Raw genomic sequence first — 12,641 nt, forward strand, 5'->3', positions numbered from 1 at the left:
AAATGATGAACAGGAAGACTTCAGAGAAGCCTGGAAGGATTTATATGAACTGATGCTGAGTGAAAGGAGCAGAACCAGGAGAACTTTGTGCACAGCAACAACCACAGTGTGCTAGAGATTTTTCTGGTAGACTTAGAACTTCACTGCAATGCAGGGAATTAAAAAGAAATTCCCAATGGTCTTTTAAGGCAAAATGACTTCCACATCCAGAGAAAGATCTATGGAGTTAGATCGCAGAATGCAGCAGATCGTGTGTGTGTGTGTGTGTGTGTGTGTGTGTGTGTGTGTGTGTGTGTGTGTGTCTGTGCACATGTGTGTGTATTGCACTTTGGTTTGTTAGATGACATCTCCCACTCATTTTAATTCTTCAGCACAGCATGACTATAGTGAAAATGTATTTAATAGGAATGTATGTGTAGAACCTATACAAAATTATATGTTGTCTCAGGTAGGGAAGAGGGAGGTGGGGGGAGGGAGGGGAAAATAATAATCTAAGTTATATGGTAGTTGTTGTAGAACACTGAAAATAAATAAAATTAATTAATTTTTAAAAAAAAACCTAAAAAAATACTAGCAACGATATTATAGCAATATAGTACAAAGACCTTACACTATAACCAGGAAAGATTTATACCAGGAATGCAGGGCTAGTTCAATATTAGGAAAACTATAACTGATGCAAAATGAAATGAGCAGAACCAGAAGAACATTATACACAGTAACAGAAATACTGCATGATGATCAACTGTGAATGGCTTAGCTATTTTCAGTAATACAATGATCCAAGACAATACCAAAGAACTCACAATAAAAAATGCTATCCACTTCCAGAGAAAGAACTGATAGAGTCTGAATGAAACAAATTATTTTTCACTTTATTTTTTGTGGTGTTTTTTGTCTGTTTTCTTTCACAATATGATTACTATGGAAATGTGTCTTGCATGACTGCACATATACAACCTTATGTCTAATTGCTTATCATCTCAGGGAGGGGAGAGCGGGAACTCAAAATTTTTAAATGTGAATGGTAAAAATTGTTTTTATAAGTAATTGGGGAAAAAAGAAAATATTATTTAAAATAGAATATAATGATCTCAAAATCTTAGAATTTTGGAGTCTCAGATAGCTGTTACCTAAGCTCATGAAGTATTCAATTGGATAAAATCGGTTCTTCAGTCAAAAACAAAAACTCACTTGATTCAATTATCCCCATTAGCTATTGTCCTAGATATTTCCTTCCATTTTTAGCCAAATTCTTTGAAGAAACCATCTACAATTACTGCCTCCACTTCCTTTCCTCTCATACACTTCTAAACTCTTTGAAATCTGGCTTCTGCTCATTCAATGGAAACTGCTCCCTACAAAGTTACTAAAGCATCTTAATTGTCATATCTAAAGACCTTTACTCAATCCTCATCCTCTTTAATCCCTCTATAGCATTTGCCACTGTCAATAACCAATTCTTCCAGGAAATTCTCTCTTTATAGATTTAGAATTTCCTCTTCATAGGAGTTGGAACTCAAAGTTATAGGAACAAATGTTGAGAATTGTTTTTGCATACAACTGGAAAATAAGAAATATAGGTAACATGGTATAAAAATTTATCTTGCCCTACAAGACAAGAGAGAAGATGGGTATACAGCAAGGGAGGGGTGTTAGAAGGGAGGGCAGACTGGGGGAGGAATAATCAGAATGCACAGGTGGGGGAGGGGAGAGATGGGGAGAAAATTTGGAACTCAAAATTTTGTGGAAATGAATGTTGAAAACTAAAAATAGATAAACATTTTTTTAAAAAAATTCCTCTTCATTCTCCTTCTGTCCAACTGCTCCTTTTCAGTCTCCTTTGATGGTTCTTCATCCATAACATGACAACTAACTTTGAGTATCCCCTAAGGTTCTGTCCTGGGACCCCTTTCTATTTTTGTTCTACACTATCTCATTTGAGGATCTTATCAACACTCTAGGATTTAATGACCATTTCCAAGCAGACTCCTGGATCTATATATCTTGCCCTAATCTCTCCACTGAACTACAGTCAGGCATCTTCATTCTCTTATCCAAGGTTATCCAAGATAAATACTCTCTTGGGAGCTTTGTTGTTTTAAACTAGATGACACCTAAGATTTCAAAATGAAGAAATTCAAAACGGAATTCAATATTTTTCTCAACACCTCTTCCAAACTCCCTTATTATTGCTGCTGAGAACACCATCACCCTCCCAGCCTATAACCTTAGTGTCATCCTTTTTTCTACCCTTTCACTCACCCTATATCCAATCCATTGCCAAATCCTACTATTTCTATTTTCACATCTCATACGTAGATCCCCTTATTTCTATTCATATAGCCACAACCCTGATTTGGGTCCTCATCAACTCTAAGACCATTTCAATGGCTTTCTGATTGGTTCCTTTGCCTCACATCTCTCCCTACTCCATCTTATTATCTACTTGGCTGCTAAATAGGTCAGACTCAATAAACTCCAGTGGTTATCTATTTGATCCTTTCTAAGACCAAATATTAAGTCCTATTTGGCTCTTCATAACCTTCCAACCTTCTTATACTTTACTCCCCTCTATATAATACGCTGTGATCCAACTATACTGCCCTGCTTACAATTCTTTGAGTATGTGATGCCATCTCCCATCTCTGGTACTGTCAATCAACAGAAAGCATCAAGTGTAAATTTTAGTGCTACTACGTTTGATTCAAATTGATGCTTAACAACAGGGAAGGACTGAACATGTTGTGCTACATGATTGTGAGGGAATAGTACTGTTCTATAAAAAATAATGGGCTCAGTGGTATTAGAAAAATATGCAAAGATTTGCACAAAATAATGGAGAGAAATGAGCAGAACCAAGAGAACAGTGTATCCAATAACAATAATATGAATGACTTTGAGTGAATAAATTGTTTTGACTACTATAAATACCCAAATTAGATGTGAAAAAAGACTATCTGCAACCAGAGAAAGAATCGATAAATAAAAGAAAGTATGGAATAATTTTACACACACACACACACACACACACACACACACACCCATTTGTGGCTAATGATGGCCATCTCGGGGAGAGGGAGGGGGCGGAAAAAAGAGAAATTTCCATGATGGCTTTGCTGTATATTTAAAAGGAAGAGCAAACTATGCATAGCAGATCTGCCGTATGGAGATGTTTGTTTTACCACATAGACGAAAAATAAAATAAAATTTAAAAAACCAATAACATTGTGTAACGATCAACTTAGCTCTCCTCAGCAATGATCCAAGACAATTCTGAAAGACTCATAATGGAAAATGCTCTCTACATCCAGAGAAAGAACAAAATCTGAAAGCAAATGGAAGCAAACTATTTTCACTTTATTTTTTCATAGTTCTTTTTCTTTTGTTCTGTTTCTTCTTACACAACAAGACTAACATGGAAATATTTTTTAGACAATTGCACATATACAACCTGTATCAAATTGCTTAATGTCTTAGGGAGGAGAGAGGAGAATAAGGCAAGGAAAAAATTTGGGACTCACAATCTTATGAAAACAAGAATGTTAAAAATTGTTTTTACATGTAACTGGAAAAAGATAGAATACTATTTAAAAAAACAAACAAAAACCTCCACAAGCTCATCACCAAAACAGAGGCACAAGCCTAAATGTTTCTCCTCCCAAGTACATAGGGAAGTTGGAATTCCCAGTCTTCCTATATGACCAGGAAGTCATTCATTATATATATTTTTTAACTTTGCAAGCTTGATTTCTCACATGCTCACATTTTTCCTAAGTCTTAAGACACTGTTCCAGTGAACACCACCCGACATAACTAAATTGCAAAGGAATAGGAATGTACTTGTTCATGAATGGTTTTTGGACCAAAGCAGAAAAAAATTCCAGAAATTTCTATTCCCTTCAAGTACCTTTGTGACCTCATGCACTTTGTCCCACTTTGGTTCATTTCAGATTTAGTAATCAAATATTCCTGTCAGGCTTTGAATACGCTTAGAGAGGACAAGCTGCCATTTAACTTTCAATTTAATGAGCATTTATTAAGCATAATACTGTTCTAAGCACTTGGGACAGAAGACAAAAATGAACAGTCCTTCCTACCCCTAAAGAGTTCACACCTACTGGCGGTATTCAATATGCATTTAGAGAAGCATTATTAAGTATATAGAAAGTAATACAAAGTTATTTCAACAGGAAATAAATATGGCAACTGTAAGAGCAAGGACAGGGAGAGCAAAACCAAGAAAGGCTTCAGAGAGGAAGTGAATACTCAGTGGGGATCATAGAGAAGGTATGGATTTTGTGAGGAGGAGGTGAGAAGTCCAGACATGGGGGGCCACTAATACAAAGTCAGAGGAAGAAAATAGCACAATGCGCAAGAGGGATAGCCAGAACACTAGTTTGACTTGAATGGAGACTGAATAAGGGGGAAAAATATGAAATAAGACTAAAAAGCAAATGAGAGTGAGATTATAGAAGGCTTTAAATATTAAGCAGAGAAACTCAGGAAATAACTTTGAAAGCTATTTCTTTCATGAAATAGTAACAATTGATAAAGCACTAAATAATGCTGACTGTGAACCTGTAGAGTTTCAGATCTTTCTCTCATTAAAATCCAGTTTTAGTATTTAGTGATTTTTCTGTTCCTGTGGGTTTTTATTTTTCACTCAGGAATAGGTGGCCAGGGAAGGTTTATGCAAGAGAAGAACCATCTCTACAATTCCACCAAACTGAGAAGAGATCAGACCTCAGAGCTAGGGTCCACTCTATCCAAAGGATGAATCTTGATTTCAACACTCACCAAAAGTCATTCCACCTCCATTTTCATATCTTCAATGACTTGAGAAAATGCATTACTTACCAAGGTAGTTTACTGCATTGCTGGATACCCATAAACTTCTACCATAGTTCTATCCTTTGTCATGGCAAGGAACTTAGAAATTATCTTTGGCTCTCTATTCTGCCTCTTTCTCCAGTGCCAACCATTTGCCAAGTCATGCCAACTCTACTTCTACAATCTCTTTCAAATCTCTCCCTATTCCTCCCCTCACACTGCATCTGACCACCTCAATTCAAGTGCTTATTAACTCTTGCTCTGACTGTTCTACAGTCTATCTGGTCTCCAAACCTCTAATTTCTCCCTGTTCCTAATTATAAAATTCATCTTCCTAAAGAGTAGGTCTGACCCTGTCATTTGCCTACTCAAAAACCCTGAGTGACTACTCTTCTTTAGGCAGTCATTTTAGCTCTTCTACAATATGCAACTCTATGTTTCAGCTGAAGTGGACTAATTGTTCTCTGATCTCATCCTTCATTCTCCTACCTCCATGCATTTGAGCATAATATCCCTCCTCCCTGGAATACACTGCCACAATAAACTCTCTGATTAGGTACCACTTCTTCTGATCTTGTCCCCTCTAAATTGGTCTATCAATCACTTCACAACAAGCACTATGCTAAGTGTTAGGGATACAAAAAAAGACAAAAATAATCCCTGCTTTCAAGGAACCTGAATTCTAATAACTACAAGTAATTTCATTCCTAAAATATTCTTATAGTATATCATATATTATATATTCTTATAGTTTATATCTCTCTACCTATAACACGCTTAACCTGATAGTATATTTATGTACAGGGAAGCTAGGTAGAATCCCAGGCCTAGAGTCAGAAACTCATCTTCCTGAAGTCAAATCTGGCCTACACTTACTAGCTATGTGACCCTGGGCAAGTCACTTAACCCTATTTGCCTCAGTTTCTTTATCTGTAAAATGAGTTGGAGAAATAAATGGCAAAATGACCCTAGAATCTTTGCCAGAAAACCCCACACAACTGAAAACAATTCAACAAGATTATTTTATGTTCATCTATACTCTACTCATTCTCTACCCCCTGCCCAAATCTCTATAAAATTGTAATATACGTGAAGAACAGTTGCTATCTCTCAACTTTGCAACCCCCCTGGCCATCATGTCTTGCAAAAGAACTTAATAAATATTTGTTAAATTAAAATTTAATCAATCTTCCACATGAGAGCTTTCCAAATATTTAAAGACATGTATTGTTTTCCTCTAAGTCTTCTTTTCTCCAGGATAATCATCCCTAGGGTCCCTAACTATTATTTTTTCACATGGCGTGTTGCCACAAATGACTTCTGGTCCAGACCTTGGTTATCTCCCCCTGGATGGCCTATAGCTGTCCATACATCTTTTCAAGTCACACCTCTAAAACTGAGTAAAACATTGCAGATGAAGTCTACCAGCATGAACTGTAATAGGACTTCTATCTCCTACACTCTCTTACCAATGCTATTCTCTCTCATGCCCATCTACCAAAACTTAAACAGACCTCAGACAGGTTGCTTGATCTAAATCAGTTTCCTACACACAAAATGAGATTAACACTTGCACCACCTGCCTTACAGTACTGCTATAAGGAAAGTGCTATGTAAAGTGGGAAAGTGCTAGAAGAAAAGATGGGCACTTATCCAATGAAATTACATATATGTAAAGTGACTTGTAGACTTTCAAGCACTAGCTACATGTCAGACAACAATGTAGGTATAATGCCACCATCATATCAGGGAAGATAAAAGTCATTAAATATTCCAAAGAATGTGTCATTTTTTACAAAAATATATATTATTCTCTCGTGTTTTGCTGTTTATAAGTACCTCAAAACAAGGTATTTGGGAACATATAGCAAAGCAACTTCAGGCCTTCATTATTTACAGAGTAAGAGCAGGACCAAATCCAATGCAACTTCCTCCATGAAATGATTGTTCCCTGATGTTCTACCAATAAGGCCCCCCAAATAGCTTGTTTCATACTACATGGTAATAACAAATGCTCTCATAAAATATTGGCCATGTGTATGTCTTCTTCTGTTGCTAGACTATGAGTTCCATGAGGGCAGGGACTATTATTTAGATTCTGAATCTTTTCTAGCATCTAATAAAACACCCATGTGCTCTGCACCAATAGGCAGTTAAGAAATGTTTGCTGAATTCACTTGTCACTGCATATACTTGAGGACTATGTGGTGGTAGGAACAATAGTTTTATGTGTAGGAGAGTAAGTCTTCCCTTTTCCAAACCCTGAAGCATTATCAAGCTAGATTTAAGTCAAAAAACAAAAAATCAAAAAGAAAGGAATCAGGAAAGAAAAAAGAAGGAATGAATGAAAGAGGGGGAAGGGGGGAAGGAAGGAAGGAAGGAAGAGAGAGAGAAAAAGAGAGAGAAAGAGAAAGGAAGGAAGGAAGGAAGGAAGGAAGGAAGGAAGGAAGAAAGAAAGAAAGAAAGAAAGAAAGAAAGAAAGAAAGAAAGAAAGAAAGAAAGAAAGAAAGAAAGAAAAAGAAAGGGAGGAAGGAAGGAAGGAAGGAAGGAAGGAAGGAAGGAAGAAGATTCAAGATAAAAGCCTGGGAACAGCATGACTTGGTTACTTACCAAGTTCCACTTTCAAATTTGTAATTCACTCTCTCTGGATCCGAAAACCTGTGATCTAGAAAAGAAGTAAACACACACCATGATTTTTAACTAGAACAAGGGACACAGAAGACAAGGGGCACAGGTAGGGGAAGGGGTGGAACTAAGGGGAGTTAGCTTCTGGAGATGCACTATTTCCAAAGTTGTGCTTACTGTATGGTTCTGAAATCATGGTTAGAATAACATTCCCCATATCTTCAACTTCAGAGGCTCCATATCGGGAGGTTGAAACACCTTTCTCAAGATGTAAACCTGTGAATTAAGAGTTAAGGTAATAATTTTTAAAGTAAAATTCCTTAATTTCTTAATTACTAAGTCAGTCTTATGTTTAGTCACTAACTAAAGGATATGAAGCAAGAGGCTAGGTAGAAAGTACCTAAGATCAAACAGCCAGCTCTGGAGAGCCTAGTCTGGCTGGTCTCATTTTGTTGTCATTTGTGGTTTGATTGTTTCAGTCAGGTCCAACTTCTGGTGACCCCATTTGGGGTTTTCTTGGCAGAAACTGGAATGGTTTGCCATTTCCTTCTCTAGCTTATTTTACAGATGGGAAAAATGAGACAAACAGGGTTAAGTGACTTGCCCAGGGTCATATAGCCAGTGTCTGAGGTCAAACTTGAACTCAGGAAGATGAGTTTTCCTAACTCCAGACGTGGCTCTCCATCTCTTGAGCCATCTAGCTACCGATATTCATACATGTAGAACTATGTAAAACTGGAGCCTGATCTTTAATTTGTCTTTCTAATTTAGTCCCAAGTATAAAGGAAACCACCAGTACTGAACTAAAGACAATATAAGGAATAATGCCTTTTGTAGAGCAGAGTTTAAACATTCCAAATCTGAATATTACATCAGGGCTCCTCAAACATGCAAAAAGTCAAGAGTAAGATCACCAATGCACAAAGGGAATCCTCTAAAAAGGAATTAAAGTCAAAGTGTTCACAAGCCTCCTAGAAAGTGCATAGGGGTTACAGTCAGCATCTATATTAAAATCACATAAATCTGGGGAATTGAATATTCTTGCAAAGCAAGCGTAAAGAAAGGACTATTTCACCTTGGATAGTACAAGTAAAATATGAGCTGAATATTATTTAAGGTGGAGCTAAACATAATGAAACTAAAACTAACAACAAAAAACTCACGCATCTGTATCATGCCACTGTCCCTTAAAGTCTGCATCCTGGGCAACTCAGTTGCCATGTCTGTGTTGTCATCTGTAAAATTGGAGTAACATTTACCTCACAAACTTGGTGTCAGGATGATAAGACATGATATATGTAAAGCACTGTGCAACCAATGCTATATAAATGCCAACCATTGTTATTACAGGTACTTGTGTTAGTCAGATGTGTATTAAGACTGATTTTGTAACAAACTTCATATTCAAAACATTCAAATGAGTGTAAACCTCCAAAAGACATCTTTGGGGTGTTTAAACCCCCAAATTAAATATGGAACCAAGCCTTGTTTGACAGATCACACTCATGACTCTTCACAAAGTACTTTCTTTCATAAGAAATCTGTGACTAGGTAGTACAACTATTATCACCATTCTTCATGTAAGTAAACTATGTTTCTGGAGAAGGCAAAGGCAAACCACTGTAGTTCTTTGCCAAGAAAAACCCAAATGGGGTCACAAATAGTCCGTCATAATTGGAACAAGTGAATGACAACAAATTACTTTTCAGAGAGCTTAATGGACTTGCTTAAAGTAACATACCTAAGTAGAGGGTTGCGGCTCAAGCTGGTTTTCAGATCAACTGAATATGTTAGTTATAGTTACATGACAAATTTAGGACTTGCGGATATACCCCAAAGTTCTGTCCTGGGCTTATTTACTTCTTTCTCTGTATTTTCTCATCTGATGACTTTATCAGTTCTCATGGGTCTCATTATCCTCCATATGTATATGACTTCCGGAATTTTTTTACAGCCCAAATCTTTCTCCTGACTTCCAATCTCATATCATCAATCATTAACCCAGCATTAATTAATCCAATCATTAATAGAAATTTCAAGCTGCACATACCATAAACATCTCAAATTTGATATGTGCAAAATCAGAACTCACTATCTTTTCTACAAAGCCTGTCCTTCTGCCAAACTTTCCTATTTTGACCAGGCTCCCCTGAACCTTTCAGTCTCCCTAGTTCACATCCTCAACTCCATTCTCTCCTACAACCTTCATATTTAATCAGTTGCAAAGCCCATGTTTCTATCACTATAATATTTCTTATAGCTATGCCCATCTCTATACTTACAGAAGTACCACTTTTGTTCAGGACCTAGACTATTGCAATAGCCTAATTACTTTCCTGATACCAGTTTCTTTCAAATTCTCCTCTATAAATCTGCCAAAGTGAATTACCTTAAGTACAAGTCTAACCATGCCACTCCCCTAGTTACACTCAAGCTGCTCCAAATTACCTCCAGGAGCAAATACAAACACCTTTGGCATTGAAAATCATTTACAACCTGGTCCCAACCTACCCTCCCAGTCTTATTTTACATTGTTCTTCATATACACCATGGTCTAGTCAAAGTGGATCTCACATAGCACTGAATCTCTGTGCCTTTGCACATAATGTCTCCTCCCTTCTGTCGTTTAGAATCCTTAATTCCTTCAAAACACAGCTCATTCCCTACCTTGTAGATCAAATCTTCCCCTAACGCTTCCCAAGTGCAAATGCCTCCTCCTTCAAAAATTACTTTTTATTTCTATATACTGATATATTATCTCTCCAAAAAGAATATAAACTCATTGAGTTCAGGGACTGCTTCAGCTTTTGTCCTTATATCTTCGGTTTCTAGAATACAGTAGTCACTTAATAAATGTTTACTGACTTCCCTGACATTCCTTCATTAAAGTATTGACATACTGTCAGGAGAAAAGGGCAACAAAGAGTCCTACACCATTGGAGTGAATCCAGTATTAAAGCAAAGCTAGAAGCTCTGGAATACCATCACTCTTCTGAGCAGAATGAATTAATCTTTAACATATTTTCATATACCTGACTTGGTCAAAATCATTCCAATCATCCATTCTTGTAAGATTCAGATTTTTCTTTATTACTAAAAAGAATTTTATAGTTTTCCAGGCATTGAGCCAATAGATGAATTTGGTTTTCATTTCACAACTATGATCATCCTCACTTCTTAAGTTTAAAATGCAACATACCAAAAAAAAAAATACAGCTAACTATAGGCTAAAAGGAACATGGTTTACTCGTCTAGTCAGGGGAAATATAATCATTCTCACAATATAAAAGATGTGTTGGTCCCTCATAATTATAACAATCACCAAAATAGGACTTTGCTTTTCATTCAACACTTATTACTCCTCTGGAAACTTGTATTCTTTACCAGGATTTCTATTTGGGTTTAGGAAACTTGAGAATGGTATAGTGCAGTTATTTCCATTTGCATACAAAGTCCTACTCCTGCATCTCACTCTGGTGTCGAAGTGACAGGTGGGGTCAAGTACAAGCTCTTGCAACTGCTAACCAAACTGAAATCACTGTATGCAGATCTAACAACCAACAGTTTTTACTGCCTCAGGACCAAAAGGTGTAAGTAAAGAGGGCCCAAGAATGTTGAACACTACTAGATGAGACCTCCTTTGGCCATGGTCACCAACGACCAGGACAAAATAAAAACAGTCTTCATTCCTGCAACTCCCCCTTCTGCTTTTGAGGGAGCAGTGGACTCTAAAAATTAGTTTTTCAGAGGTTCTACAAACAAATTTGGGGAAGCTAGGTGGTACAGCAGATAGCGTACCTTTCCTGGAGTCAAGAAGACTCATCTTCCTGAGTTCAAATCGGGCCTCAAATACTTACTAACTCTGTCACCCTGGGCAAATCACTTAACCCTGTTTGCCTCAGTTTCCTTCATTTGTAAAATAACTTAGAGAAGGAAATGGCAAACCATTTCAATATCTTTGCCAAGAAAAGCCCAAATGGGGTCATGAAGAGTTGGTCATGACTGAAAATGACTTAACAACAACAGATTTAACTATGGATATCCAATATTCAATCTTTGTCCAGTGAGTTGATATACTTAATTAGAAGATGTGCACCACATCTATGCTGGCATTCTTGTGATCAGAGATGCTCTTCGGAGAAATGAATAAAGAAGCTGGCAGACTTGTTTCACCATACAAGAATCATTTCATTGGGCAGCTAGTCATTTTGACTTGCAAAGTCTCATAATGAGGCTAATGATTATCATGAACGTAAGTGAAAGTGAGTCATCATCGAGAATGAAGAAATTCTCAGAATATAACAAGATCCTTCAAACCAAGTCTTGGACATTTGGTGACTATACAATGTAAAGATGTTAACTGAGGAGGAATATGGAATATATTTTGGAGATTTAAGAAGCCTAACAAGCTAAAGGATTGTATATTTAGATGTACATTTATACATCATAAATACTTTAAGAAGAGCAAACACGCAATAGATATAGAAAGCCTCCAAGAATTGTTAGGTCCATTGACTATTTTAAGACAGGAAACTAGTTAACAAGGTGGTATTTCAGAACTAGAGGTCTACATGTACTTAGATTAACAGGATACAATAAAAGTTAAATTAAATAGCAAATAAGGAGACTGAAGAAGAGTAGATGAGACTGTGAATTTTAACAACTTCAACCTAACCTATTTTAAAAAATTACTGTCTCCCATGCCCACTACCACCCCCAAACAGGGAAGATTTTTTTTAACAAAGAATTTTACTTCATTACCATATATTAGATAAGTTTAACCAATGTAATAGAGCTGATACAAGAATAAAAACAAAAGAAAAGATTAATTTCCTTGGTCAGAACATAGAAGAGACATGACCACTGAGGTTCACACCAAATTCAAGTACAAGTTCAGTTGCTAAAAACTTGATGCCAAAGTAATAGACACAAAGCAAAGTGCCTCACACAACACTGAAGAGCAAGAAAGGGATAAATGAGTTTGCTTAGAGCTTAGTATTAGACTTGACTACACCAGATCATTCTAAGAATATTTGTAAGGAAACTAGGAGAATGTACATATGTGAAAGGGGATCAGTTTACCGATATTTCTTTAGATACTGGGGGTTGGTCTAAATAAAACTCTTAAGGGTCCCCTTCTAGTTCCAAATCTATGGTTCTATGGTCTAGTCTCATTAATAATT

At 36.7% G+C, this 12,641-nt stretch overlaps 1 protein-coding gene across 4 annotated transcripts in view; it reads right to left on the reverse strand.

The window, feature by feature from the left end:
* The window catches only part of ESRP1 (epithelial splicing regulatory protein 1), a 104,884-nt gene that overhangs the window by 66,467 nt on the left and 25,776 nt on the right, over positions 1-12,641 (reverse strand). For all 4 annotated transcript variants that reach the window (XM_072603500.1, XM_072603498.1, XM_072603499.1 and 1 more), the window contains exons 5-6: positions 7,636-7,734; positions 7,444-7,498 (exon numbers count right to left, since the gene is read on the reverse strand). In XM_072603500.1, the coding sequence (XP_072459601.1) occupies positions 7,444-7,498; positions 7,636-7,734 (154 nt within the window). The remainder of the gene's footprint in view (positions 1-7,443; positions 7,499-7,635; positions 7,735-12,641) is intronic.

The sequence above is a fragment of the Notamacropus eugenii genome, chromosome 4 (genome assembly GCF_028372415.1).
Source record: "Notamacropus eugenii isolate mMacEug1 chromosome 4, mMacEug1.pri_v2, whole genome shotgun sequence".
Taxonomy (NCBI): Eukaryota; Metazoa; Chordata; class Mammalia; order Diprotodontia; family Macropodidae; genus Notamacropus; species Notamacropus eugenii.